The 12,122-nt window shown below is 44.3% G+C and overlaps 1 protein-coding gene across 1 annotated transcript; it reads right to left on the bottom strand.

The window, feature by feature from the left end:
• Nucleotides 1-2,188: 2,188 nt before the first annotated feature.
• LOC308315166 (XK-related protein 7-like) lies at nt 2,189-11,305 on the bottom strand (the record flags this gene model as incomplete). The annotated part of the gene is made up of 4 exons (XM_080763006.1): nt 2,189-3,024; nt 6,027-6,275; nt 9,136-9,335; nt 11,301-11,305. The coding sequence occupies 4 exons, from the start codon at nt 11,303-11,305 to the stop codon at nt 2,189-2,191; spliced, it is 1,290 nt and encodes a 429-aa protein (XP_080619132.1).
• Nucleotides 11,306-12,122: the final 817 nt, after the last annotated feature.

Genomic DNA, 12,122 nt, shown 5'->3' with positions numbered 1-12,122 from the left:
AAACAGTATGTTTTAATTTAGCTGTTGAAAAATAGCTCAAGCTCATAGCGCACCACTCGGTGGCTTGTATAGGTCTGCTATTTCAGAAAAATCGTTAAAATGTGGCGCAAATCATTGATTATATATTTCAGAGCCAACATTTTTAACTAAAATATTTGCTTCTGGGGGGTCCCTGGAACTACATATTTCGAGATGGGGGTCCGTGGCCCAATAGAGATAATTCTGGGGGTCCTCAAAAAGTTGAGCACCACTGACACAGAAACATGGATTTTTCAGAAAAATGTTAGGATTTAGAAGCCTTTTTTTTAAATCGACCTCAGTCCAACATGGGTTAATATCGTCTCTGTCTGGTGGAAACCTCATAATGTCCCTTTTGAGGATTCAAATTCAAAAGCATTAAAAGTAGCAGACGTATACAAGCTCCAGAACGCGCCTCGCGCCTTGCGGAATCTGTTACCTTTGATGATGTCTGTGTGACGCCGCAGTATATGTATGATCAAGTAGAGTGTTCATGTACGAGAAAATACAAAAAAGTTAAAATATGGAGATAAGAGATTTCTCCCCGATATATAGCAACGATATGGAACTATATAATAACTATACGTTGGATCCGATGTAGCTCGACGACGTCGCGAACCTTTCATCCTCTGGTTTGATTCTATACCCTCAGCCTAACGTCGCCTTATAAATGTGTACCAATCAAGCAAATGTTTGGCCGTTTTTCTTTGGGGCCACCACAATGCTTTTCCAATGGGGAGTCACATGGTTTGACCAGACATTTTTGTTTGAGGGGGGGGGGGCAGAACACAATTATCCCACAATTTTTTAACCCATTTTTCACCCCTGTCTCAATCATCTAATGTGATCCTGGGCTCTACACACCCTCCGCCAACCTGGGGAGAGCAACGGACTTGAACTCATGATTCCTTCATGCCTGAGTGTCCAAGTTGCTCCTTTACACCTGACAGGGGGGGGGGGGAGTTTCCCTGGTTGGACGTATAGCGCGTGGAAGGAACACGTTATTCCAACCAGTTCCGTTCCCCTCCATCAGGCGCCCCCGGGCTGGCCAGGGGGAGGTAGTTTTAGAGACCAGGATTACTGCATGTTTTTGTGAGGGTACCTATACCCTAGGGGACACGGGGAGAACATGCAAACTCCACACACAAATGTTTGATCAAACCATGTGACTCCCCTTGGGTGTCACAGCATTGTGGTGGCCCGAAAGAACGGGAAAAAAACCGACCAAACATTTGCCCGATTGGCGTTTGGTACGTGTGAACGAGGCCTCACTGAGCGGCCAATCAGTGTTGTGGACTCGTTAACTAACTCTTTAACTATAATGGCCAGACGGGGTTCCCAAAACTCAAATGTCCTCCTCCCATCCTCCGGGTCGCGTTCCAAGGGAGGAGCTTAGAGCGATGAGAGAGGAGCACCCCACCCCCCCCCCCACACACGCACACACACACACACACCCCCCAAGCGTCTCGAAGCGAGGATCTGCATCAAGTCTGCCGTCTATGTGTTTAGCGTGTAAACCTCCCAATCTCCAAAACTGTTACTTTTCATGACTCAACATCATAAGTATAGCACATCGACAAGCTCAGAATGCGCTCCGAGCCGCGCGGCTTCGGGTCGCGTTCCGAGCGTGTGGTTCTGCTATATATACTTTTGGTGCTTATTTGTGACGCTGTGGTGTGACAAAGTATAGGGCGTTGTTGATCTACGAAAACAAAAAGTTGGAATGGAGATCTGAGGTTTCTGCCCCGACAAAAGCGACGTCCTTCGTGGCTCCTTTGAGGGGCTCCGTTAGTGCTCCAGTGATCCAGCTGTGTGCCGCTTCCTCGCTCGGAGGCGGGGCTTATAAGGCGCGAGGGGGAAAAACGACTCGAGTTGGGAGGAAACGCGGAGGAACGTTTTGATGCATCGGGGGTCCCGCGGCTCTTCGACCGCTTCCTGTACCTGTGCCCTGACCCCGGAAGACGTGACACAGAACCGAACTGTGTGCGCGTCGTCCACACCTCCACATGACTCACTTTGCCCCCACAAATGAAACAAGAACAAATTCTACCCCCCCCCCCCCCCCCCCCCCCTCCAGATAAGGAGTGGGGGTCCGGCTCGGCGAGCGTTCGCTTTGTTTTGTTAAATTGTTGTCCGCCGGTTAATCCGTCAAGGTTGAAACCTCGTCGTATCACACGGTGGTCTCGTACTCCGTCACCTCCTTGGGCGTCGTCGACCCCCCCCCCAGACAGCGGTACTGGATCCGCGGCGTGACCGGCGCCGCGCCCTCCAGCGCCAGGATGGTCCTGCGCAGCCGCCGGTCGATGAAGTGGGCGTCCCACGCCGGGTACCTCTTCCTGGGCAGGTCTATGCGGATCACCGGCCCCTCGGTCCTGGGGGGGGAGGCCAGGTGGGAGGAGGCGACCGCCGCACGCGTGGCGGCTCCTCCTCGCACCTGAAACACGTCCCCGACGATGCCGCCGCCGCCGCCTCCTCCCCCCCCCTGCTCCCCCCCCCCTCCTCCCCCTTTAGTCCTCTGGAGGGTCCTCGGGGGGCTGCCCACCACGTCGGGGGGGAGGGCAGAGGAGGAGGCCCCCCGGGGGGAGCCCAGGACGTCGGGGGCCGCCGCCCCGCCGCCGCCGCCGCCCCCCGCTCCCTCCTTGTCCCCCGCGGTGAACGCCCCGCCCCAGCCCGAGACGGGGCCGTCGGGGTGCAGCAGGCAGTAGTACACGGACATGAAGAAGGTCCCCAGGGCGTAGCTGCTGGCCACCACGCACACCAGCACCACGGCGGTGAAGTCGGCGGTGCGCCCGCCGCCGTTGTTGTTGCCGTGCGGCGGCGCGCCGCGGTACACGTACCACGCGGCGGTGAGCGCCACGTTCTGGCCGAGCACCACCAGGCTGTAGAGCGCCATGCGGCAGCGCGTGCGCCCCTCGCGCACGCTGAACCAGCAGAAGACGTAGACCACGCCCACCATCATGTTGTAGACGATCTCCTCCCACTTGGACATGCAGAAGTCCGTCTCGCCTGTTGTCGGGGTTGGAGAGGTGTGTGTGTGTGTGTGTGTGTGTGTGTGTGTGTGTGTGTGTGTGTGTGTGTGGCACAGTGAAAACAGAATTCCGGATTAAAGATGGAGTATATATAGTGCCGTGATTTTTTTTTTTCCCCCACCCTAAAACATGATCATCATCAGGTCTAATTGTTATGTAAGGGGGAAGATTTCTTTTTATTCTTTTTCTTTCTTTCTTTTTCTTTCTTTTTTATTTCTTTTATATTTGTTAAACAGTCGTTTTTAAGTGGGCACCCCCACCAGTTCGTTAAGTATGCCTGGTTTGCCTGGTGGGTGCTGATCCACCTGAAGTTAAGCCGCACCCACAGCTGTAGTTGTATGATAAAGGGGGAGGGGTTAGGGGAGGGGCTGATAATGTGAAGTCACTATATTACTGTTTATTTCATTGGCACGTTTGACTGTCAAGGGTTCAGCCTCCAGGAAGAAACCCTAAATACAAAGGGAATACACCATTGCACATAAAAACGACCCCAAGGTGTCTGATGAAGTAGCCTACTGTCACCTCATAGACACATGAAAAACTGGAAAAATACAAAAATTGTGGCACTCCATCTTTTTTTTCTTTTTTTTTATATCCCACGATTTTTTGTAACCCATTGTTTTCACTCAGTGCCAGTTGTCTAATGTAATCGTGCAGGTGCTCACACTCCCTCTGACCAACCCGGGGAGAGCAACGGACTGACCTCATTCTCCTTCAATGCATGAGGAGTCCAAGCTGCTTTCTTATCGACCTGACAGGTTATTCCAACCAGGAAGGAACTGGTTGGAATAACTGGAGGCTGGCCAGGGGGAGGCAGAGCCAGAGACCAGGATTACTGCACGTTTTTTTGTGAGGTTATACCTACCATATGGGGACTCTACACTGGGAGAACATGCACGCAAACTCCACACAGAAAGGCCCTTTTGCCAACCCCGCCTATATATAGGGTAGGGGCACTGATTACGTGGAGGAGCGCCCCAGCAGGCGAACCCAGGAACTTCTAGCTGTGAGGTGACAGTGGTACCGACTGTGCCACCGTGCCAGGATGAACCATTTTCTCACCGTAATCTGATGTTATTGTGTATGTATCCAACAACGAGTGTATACATGTGCAAGAATTAAATGCTTCTTAGGCTAGTCTGCCCTTTTTATGGCAGCCCGTTTGGGACAAAACACTGGTCATAATAAAAGACAGGTAAGTGTATTAAAGTCAAGCGAATAAGCGATTTAGTTTAGGCTATACATTGACTTTATTCATTGTCATGATATTTGAATGTGTCTTTATATTATCATCACTTTACCCAAATCCAGTTCAACCCATTTAGGCCTGACGTCGAGAAAAAAAAAAAAAAAAGACTTCTGAAAGAATATATATTCAAAGATTTGTGCCGCATTTTCAGGATTTTTCAAAAATAGCAGACCTACAAGCTCGTAGCGCGCCATAGATTTGCTATTTTTCAATAGCTAAAGCATAACATAATGTTTAGTTAAAACACCAAAAGGGGTTCCCGTCCAGAACGGATTAAGTGGAGTTAGGAGTTTTTTTTTTTTTTTACTATTAATGTGGAGATAGGATTTTTCTAATTAATGGGGGACAAACCACCTAACTCCACAAGTTAGAGTTAGCTGGTTTGACAGTTTGAGGATCCAATGTTAGGAGGTTTAGTCAGAATCGCTTTTCTAATACTTTTCATCGTTTCAATATTTGTAAAAACCCAGACACAGACGTAAAGGCTGTAAAGTAGCACAGATTGTTCTATAATACGAAAGTTGAAAAATGGAGATAGGTGTGTTTCTGCCCGACGGTGACGACGACATGAAATAAACAATTAATTAAAAAAAAAAGTGTTTATCGATTATTCGACCGATCGAAGAAAAAAAAAAGCAATCGAGCGAATAATCACCAATAGTGGGACCTATACACGTGAATGAGAACAATAGGTTGTGCATCAACAATGGTTTTCAGTGGGTGGAGTGCTAGCCTCTAACTAGCTAACTAACTAACTAACTAAAAAATCCCAAAAAGGTATAGCCTTCATCAGAGCACTCTGATGAAGGCACATAACCGAAACGTGTAAGCGTGTGCCAATAAAAAAGTGGAAATGTGAGTATAGGCCTACTTTGTCCTCCATTTATTTGAATTTTTGGATGTGCTACCTTTTGGGTTTTTCAATTCCTTCTTTTTTAACCCATTTTGGACTGAGGTCGATAAAAAAAAAGGCTTCTAAATCCTAACATTTTTCTGAAAAACCCATGTTTCTATGTCAGCGGTGCTCAACCTTTTTCAAGTCAAGGACCCCCAGAATTATCTCTATCGGGCCACGGACCTAACCTGACTTTGCCAGCTGGGGGCGGTATTGGGTAACCAACAAACTTGTGTAGCAAGCTTCTTGGATCTGGCAGCGTCAGGTTACCACGGACCCCCCCATCTCAAAATATATAGTTCCAGGCAGGCACCCCCCAGAAGACAATATCTTAGTTAAAAATGTTTGCTCTGAAATATATATTCAAAGATTTGTGCCACATTTTCACGACTTAAAAAAAATAGCAGACCATACAAGCTCATGGCGCGCTATATATGAGCTTGTAGATCTTGTAGATTCTTCAACAGCTAAAGTAGAACAGAGTGCTAGTATAAACAACCAAAAGGGGGTTCTTGCCCAGAATGGGTTAAATATATCGGGAGCGTTATAATTCGGCCCTTAACCCATTCTGAACGGGAACCCATTTTGGTGTTAGCATCATGTCGTACTTTAGCTATTGAAAAATAGCAGATCTACAAGCTCATAGCGCGCCACCGAGTGGCGCGCTACGAGCTTGTAGGTCTGCTATTTTTGAGAAATCGAAGAACGACTGACATTTTTAGAATCTGATCTCAGGTCAGAAATTAGGTTATAATCACTATTAATCAGACCAGTGTGTGTCCAGTGGAAACCTCGTATGAATCTGATCTCGGGTCAGAAGAATGCGTCGATTCACCTTGAATGATCCAGAAGGTCACGAGGCACCAGTGCGCCACGACGAAGACGCCAAAGTAGAGCGGGAAGGCGGAGGCGAACAGGGCGAAGGCCAGCGCCCGCGCCCCCACGCCGAACAGCTGCCACAGCATGTGCACCGCCACGGCCCGGTAGCGCATGGAGCGCTTGTCGTCTCGGCTGTCCCTCAGCACCTTCTGGTACGAGGACATCATCCAGGACAGGGAGACCAGGGAGGCGGACGCAGAGAGGCCTGGTGACGGTGACGGACGGACGGACGGACAGAGAAGTCAGTGGTGGAAAAATAAATCACACACGTGTGAACCGAGTGGTGCAATTCCCCCCCTCTCTCTCTCTCTCTCTCTCTCTCTCATTAGCAGGCAGCAGACACAGCACTACCCCTCTCTCTGTTTCTGGCGCCCCCTACTGGTATTAATAAGTCACATACTCGTGCTCACTGATATATATAGGTACACAGGTACACGGACATTGCATGGTTGTAGGAGTGGTTGGCACCACTCCAAAAAAAAAACTCACGTTCAAGTATAGGCTTGGGCAATATATACCGCAATATACCGTTTACCGCAATATCGGTAATATCGCGGAGTAGATAAATAATACCCAATACCGTCGTAATACTAATATCGTAATTTTACCGTCATGTAAATATGGACGTTTTAATAGACGTCTATACATTACTGTATGTGTGTGTGTGTGTGTGTGTGTGTGTGTGTGTGTGTGTGTGTGTGTGTCTGTGTCTGTGTGATGAATTTACGAGTATTTTATTTTAACCTCTTAAGGTGAGACACCCCAGGTGAAATCATGATTTTTCTTTTTTTTTTTTTTTTGCTATTTTGCTTCCTAAACATGTTTTCTTTCAAACTAAAGCAAAATACACATTAAAAATACAGATTTAGATGTTTAGTTGGATAGTTTATTTTAGCCAATGACAGCTCGTTTTTCGGGGTGAAAAGCCACCATCTCTATTTTCATGATTGGTTGTTGGTACAAAGGAAGTGACCATATTTGGATCAGACCACAGTCAGCTTGAGGTCCAGACCTTTCCAATGATATATGCCATTATATGTTGTTGCAAAGGTTTGGATGAGATATTTTGTCTCAAAATAGTGGCTTCAAATAAAACGTTTTGGAATTTTACAATACAAATCTTTAAAGGCCGTTTTCTCAAAATGAGTTTTCCTCATACTTGGGACAAAGAATCTCCACTTCAGTTGAACTCACATACACCAAACTTTCCAGTCTTATTCATAACTATATTCCGCAGACATTTACACATGGATTTGTTGATATATCATTCACAGCCTGATTTACATCACATTTTATACCAAAAAAATGCCGAAAATTGGGTTTTTTATGCCTGTTGACACTATTTTCTGATTTGTGGAGTGATAATTAGAGATATCAAAAATCCCATGTGTAATTTTCTTTGTCTCTAATGTGTCAACAAAATGAAATGATAATTTTGAACCTGGCTTTATCCGATCTTCAGATTTATCGTCCCGAAATGTATGCAAATTAGCGCATATAATGCCTAATTTGCATATTTAAACATATAATTTCAGAAAACTTGTAATACAAAAAATCTTAGTTTTAATACAAGTAATCAACTGGAGAAGTTTCATTGTGATAGCTATTATTTAACTTTTTTTCCCTATTCACCTGGGGTGTCTCGCCTTAAACGCCACGGGTAAATCAATATCGCCCAAGCCTACATTCAAGTAAATTTTTTTTTAGAAATAGTACAAGTAAAAGTCCCGGAATTCAAAATGTACTTGGGTATAAAAGTGCAAAAGTATTTGAATCAAAATGTGCTTAAAGTAGGCTACTAAAAGTAAAAGTAGTCATTATGCAGAAATGTCCCATTTCAAGTTTTCAAATGTATAAAAATCTATTTTGAAAATAGCAGATCTGTAAGCACAGTAGCACACGATGGTCTAAAATGTATATAGGGCTGAAGTGGGTAATGTATGTCAAATCAAAATCTATAAATGATTCTAGTGGAGTAAAAGTAGCCTACAATATTTCCCTCTGAGATGTAGTGGAGTATAGATGTAAAGGTGGAAATTGGAAATGCTCATGTAAAGTACAAATGCTTCAAAATTGTACTTAAGAACAGTACTTGAGTTTAAGTAAATGTACTTGGTTACTTCACTGATGAAGTATATAGACTTGCAGTGGTGGAAGGTACATACATCTCACGTTACGTAAGGCATATGAGGCAAGGCGTTCGCTGCATGTGCTCTACATAACATCAAGCAAAGCAAACAGGAAAGTCCTTTCCTAATTAACATTAACATTACTCTATAATCTAATAGACCCCCTGCAGGTGTGGTTATTATGAATCATAATATGCAAATGAAATGTCTTCCCTGTGTATCTTTGAGGGGCCGCTATAGCCCCTCCTACTGTATACACAGATTTAATGTTTGCCTGTAGTTCGTAGTTTGTTTTGTAAAACATCCACCGGCTGTCTAAAAACTCGGAAATGACGTAAAACCACAGCTTCTTTATGTCCGCGGCTGTCGGCTCAAATGTGCCCATGCTGTAAGGGTGAAAACCAGCTATACTAAACGTTTTGTTGATAAAGAAAAAACAATCTTCCTCCTATATAATCACAATAGAGCGCCGCAGTCCCGCCCCCTTTCAGAAAAGCGAGTGGCCCAGGAAGTGGAAGCCCCATATGCATTCTCCCATCGGCACTTTTAATATAATTTATTTAAAGACGGTTACGCCGCGGACAAAGCCAATTCGGATCGTGACGAATCATGACAATGAACACAATATTTTGGGCCGATCAAATAATTTATAAGACGAAAAATAAAACAAATAGTGTTGTCTCCTGACTTTCTTTTCTTCTTTCTAATGATTTGATCGTCCCAAAATATTGTGTTCATTGTCATGATTCGTCACGATCCGAATTGGCTTTGTCCGCGGCGTAACCGTCTTTAAATAAATTATATTAAAAGTGCCGATGGGAGAATCCATGGGGCTTCCACTTCCTGGGCCACTCGCTTTTCTGAAAGGGGGCGGGACTGCGGCGCTCTATACTTGATTATGTTTTAGGGGGGGTGGCCTGTAGTGGCAGGACTCACCCTGCAGGGGGAGCACCTGACTGGTGTGGACCATGATGCTGAGCTGCAGTACCAGCTGCGGGGCGCTCTTCAGGAAGGACTCCAGCAGACGCAGCATGCTGATGTCGGCGCTCTCGAACATCACGCGCCAGTAGAAGTGGTGGCGCTTGTGGTCGCCGCGCCAGCGGCTCTGCGCGCCCAGGTACAGGGCGTGCACGTACCTGAGGAGTATTATATACGGAATCAAAGAATCGCCTTTTATTGACACGTCGCAGTCCTGATAAAAGTGTCTAACTGGTTTCCTTTAACCCTCTAGCACCCAGAGTTGCTTTTTAGCAACAAATTTAATTTAATTAATTACTAAATTATAAAAAAAAAAATCTGTTCTTTTTTCACCTAAACGTCATCAGTGATATTCATTGCAATGCCATTTCAATGCCATTGGTCATGATATTTGCATATAAACACCCCCCACAGAGGCTGAAATTCACACAAATAAGAAATGTTTGAACATTTTTTAACCTAAGACTTTTGACCTTTACCCTAATAAAAGTAGGTAAAATAATTGTAATATATGTTTTTTTTGTGATCATTAGAATGTCTAGAACATGTTTTATTCATTATTGTGAAAGATATCCCCCAAATGTAAATTATTAATTTATTATATTATTATATAATTATTATATAATTATTATAAAATGTTCATCAAACTTCATTTTTTTATTTTTTAACATATTTTTTAGTGTCATATCAGTCCTAGTAGTACAAAGTAGTAGTAAGGTTGAAATCTATTTTTTGCAAGTAGAAATTAATGCGGGTGTTAGAGGGTTAAAGAGTGGAGCTCTCCAGTCATTTCCTCTGGTCTTCTAGAAGCTTAGTGAACCACAAGCCAGTTTGTGGACCCCCCCCCCTCCCCTCCCCCTGTACACAGTGCTGTAATTAGGTTCACACGCATGCACGCAGTGTTGGAAGTATACATTTACTCAAGTGCTGACTTACTTGAGAGTATACGTACGTCCATTTCTTTCTACTCCCACTATATTGTACCTTTTCACTCCGCTATAAATTATTTTTAAGATTATTGGTGTGCATGTTATAAGTTAACCACCGTGTCTCTACTCTCCGGAATAATCCTTATGCTTTCTTGCTATATATGCTGACAAGGAAAAGGAGTCCGTGTTGCAGAACTGGTGATTTAACCCATTCTGACCTGAGATCAGATTCATACGAGGTTTCCACTGGACACACACTGGTCTGATGAACCCATTCTGACCTGAGATCAGATTCTAAAAATGTCAGTCGTTCTTCGAACTTTTCAAAAATAGCAGACCTACAAGCTCGTAGCGCGCCACTCGGTGGCGCGCTATGAGCTTGTAGATCTGCTGTTTTTCAATAGGTAAAGCATAACATGATGCTAACACCAAAATGGGTGCCCGGTCAGAATGGGTTAATAAACAAAATAACAATTCAAAAAGGACAAACGTGATCAGCCATGGGTTCTATTCTGTATCCAACCTCCGTAGTGAACAACAAAGTAGTATATCTCTTCCTCATAATAATGCGACTGCTTCCCTGAACACACCAGAACACAAAGTAAACACAAGATCATCCCATAATACTCCTCGTCCCAGACTCAGCCCGCCAACACAGTTAAAGGAACAATCCCCCTGTATATACCTTAGGGTTACAATGTGTGTGTGTGTGTGTGTGTGTGTGTGTGTGTGTGTGTGTGTGTGTGTGTGTGTGTGTGTGTGTGTGTGTGTGATTTTGTGTGTGTGATTTTGTGTGTGTGATTTTGTGCTACTATACTCCTAGGCTACATATTTATTTTGTCTTACCTAAACACAATTCAATTTTTGTAGTCATGTGATCAATGCCACAAGTCATGAACGCAGCGTCCGGTTGCGGTGAAACTTGGGGTGCATTACTTAGTTTTGACCAGTCATTGGTTAGACATGCGGGTTAAGGTTAGGTTTAGGTGTGCTACCCCGGTGGGAGGTTAGGTTTAGGGTGAGGGTTTGAGATCATAGGTTGTAGTTGTAGGACTAATGACTGGTCTAACCAAATGACTAGTCTAAACCAAAAACTGTCTAAACTAAGTACTGCACCCGTGAAACTTTGCACGCACATTCCCACTATAGAATAGACCAAGGAAGAACCTCCGCCCAATGTCTTTCTCTACTCACCTCATTGAGGTGCTACAATGGCCCAGTTCATGTTTTTGGCCTATACTGAACTGAACCATGGCACGTACAATCAACGTCATTCTGTTTTTTGAGGGGCGCTATATATAGCCTCCTTTATACAGGTTTAATGTTTGTTTTTAGTTCAATGTTTGTTTTAAAAACGCCATTGACAATGAAGAGAACTTAATGTTTGTTATGTCCCTATAACACAAACATTAAATCCCATTAACAATAGAGGGAATTTGTTCATCATCACATCACCTAATCATATAGCAACATGAGTTAGACTTTAATATATTAGAGTTAGATTAATAGAGGTTACACGTAAAACATGTGTGTATTAAGTTTATTGAGCGCCCCTCATTTCACACGGGTGTGATTTTTCATTTCTAATTCCAATGGCTATATGACTGCGTGCCTTCCAAAGTCTGGGGGCTTGATCCAGGCAACCTGGCCTGGCGGAGACCTGTGCTCCGCACATTTATTGTAGTTTGTAGTACTATTAGTTTTTAGTACTATTACTTGTAACATCTTCAATACAACCCTTTTACTTGTATTTCCACATCATGGTATTGCTATATGTAAAGAGAGTACTTATTCCACGAATGCACTCACACTCATCACACGTGCATTTATGTGTTTGATATTCTTCTCAAAGATTAAGACCATGCTTCATCATTACAAGAGTATAAAGGTCCCCACACACCGAGCGCGTTTTTCGGACTTTTAGCGGCGTTTCTCCATCGCTTTTCGGAAAAAACGCTCCCAGTGTGCTAACCACCTTAAGGCTGTTTTCACTCATTTAAAAAGTTTTTTTTATTT

Source organism: Protomyctophum bolini (assembly GCF_963924005.1).
Source record: "Protomyctophum bolini genome assembly, chromosome: 5".
NCBI classification, from domain to species: domain Eukaryota; kingdom Metazoa; phylum Chordata; class Actinopteri; order Myctophiformes; family Myctophidae; genus Protomyctophum; species Protomyctophum bolini.
This window is presented reverse-complemented; position numbering and strand designations above follow the sequence as displayed.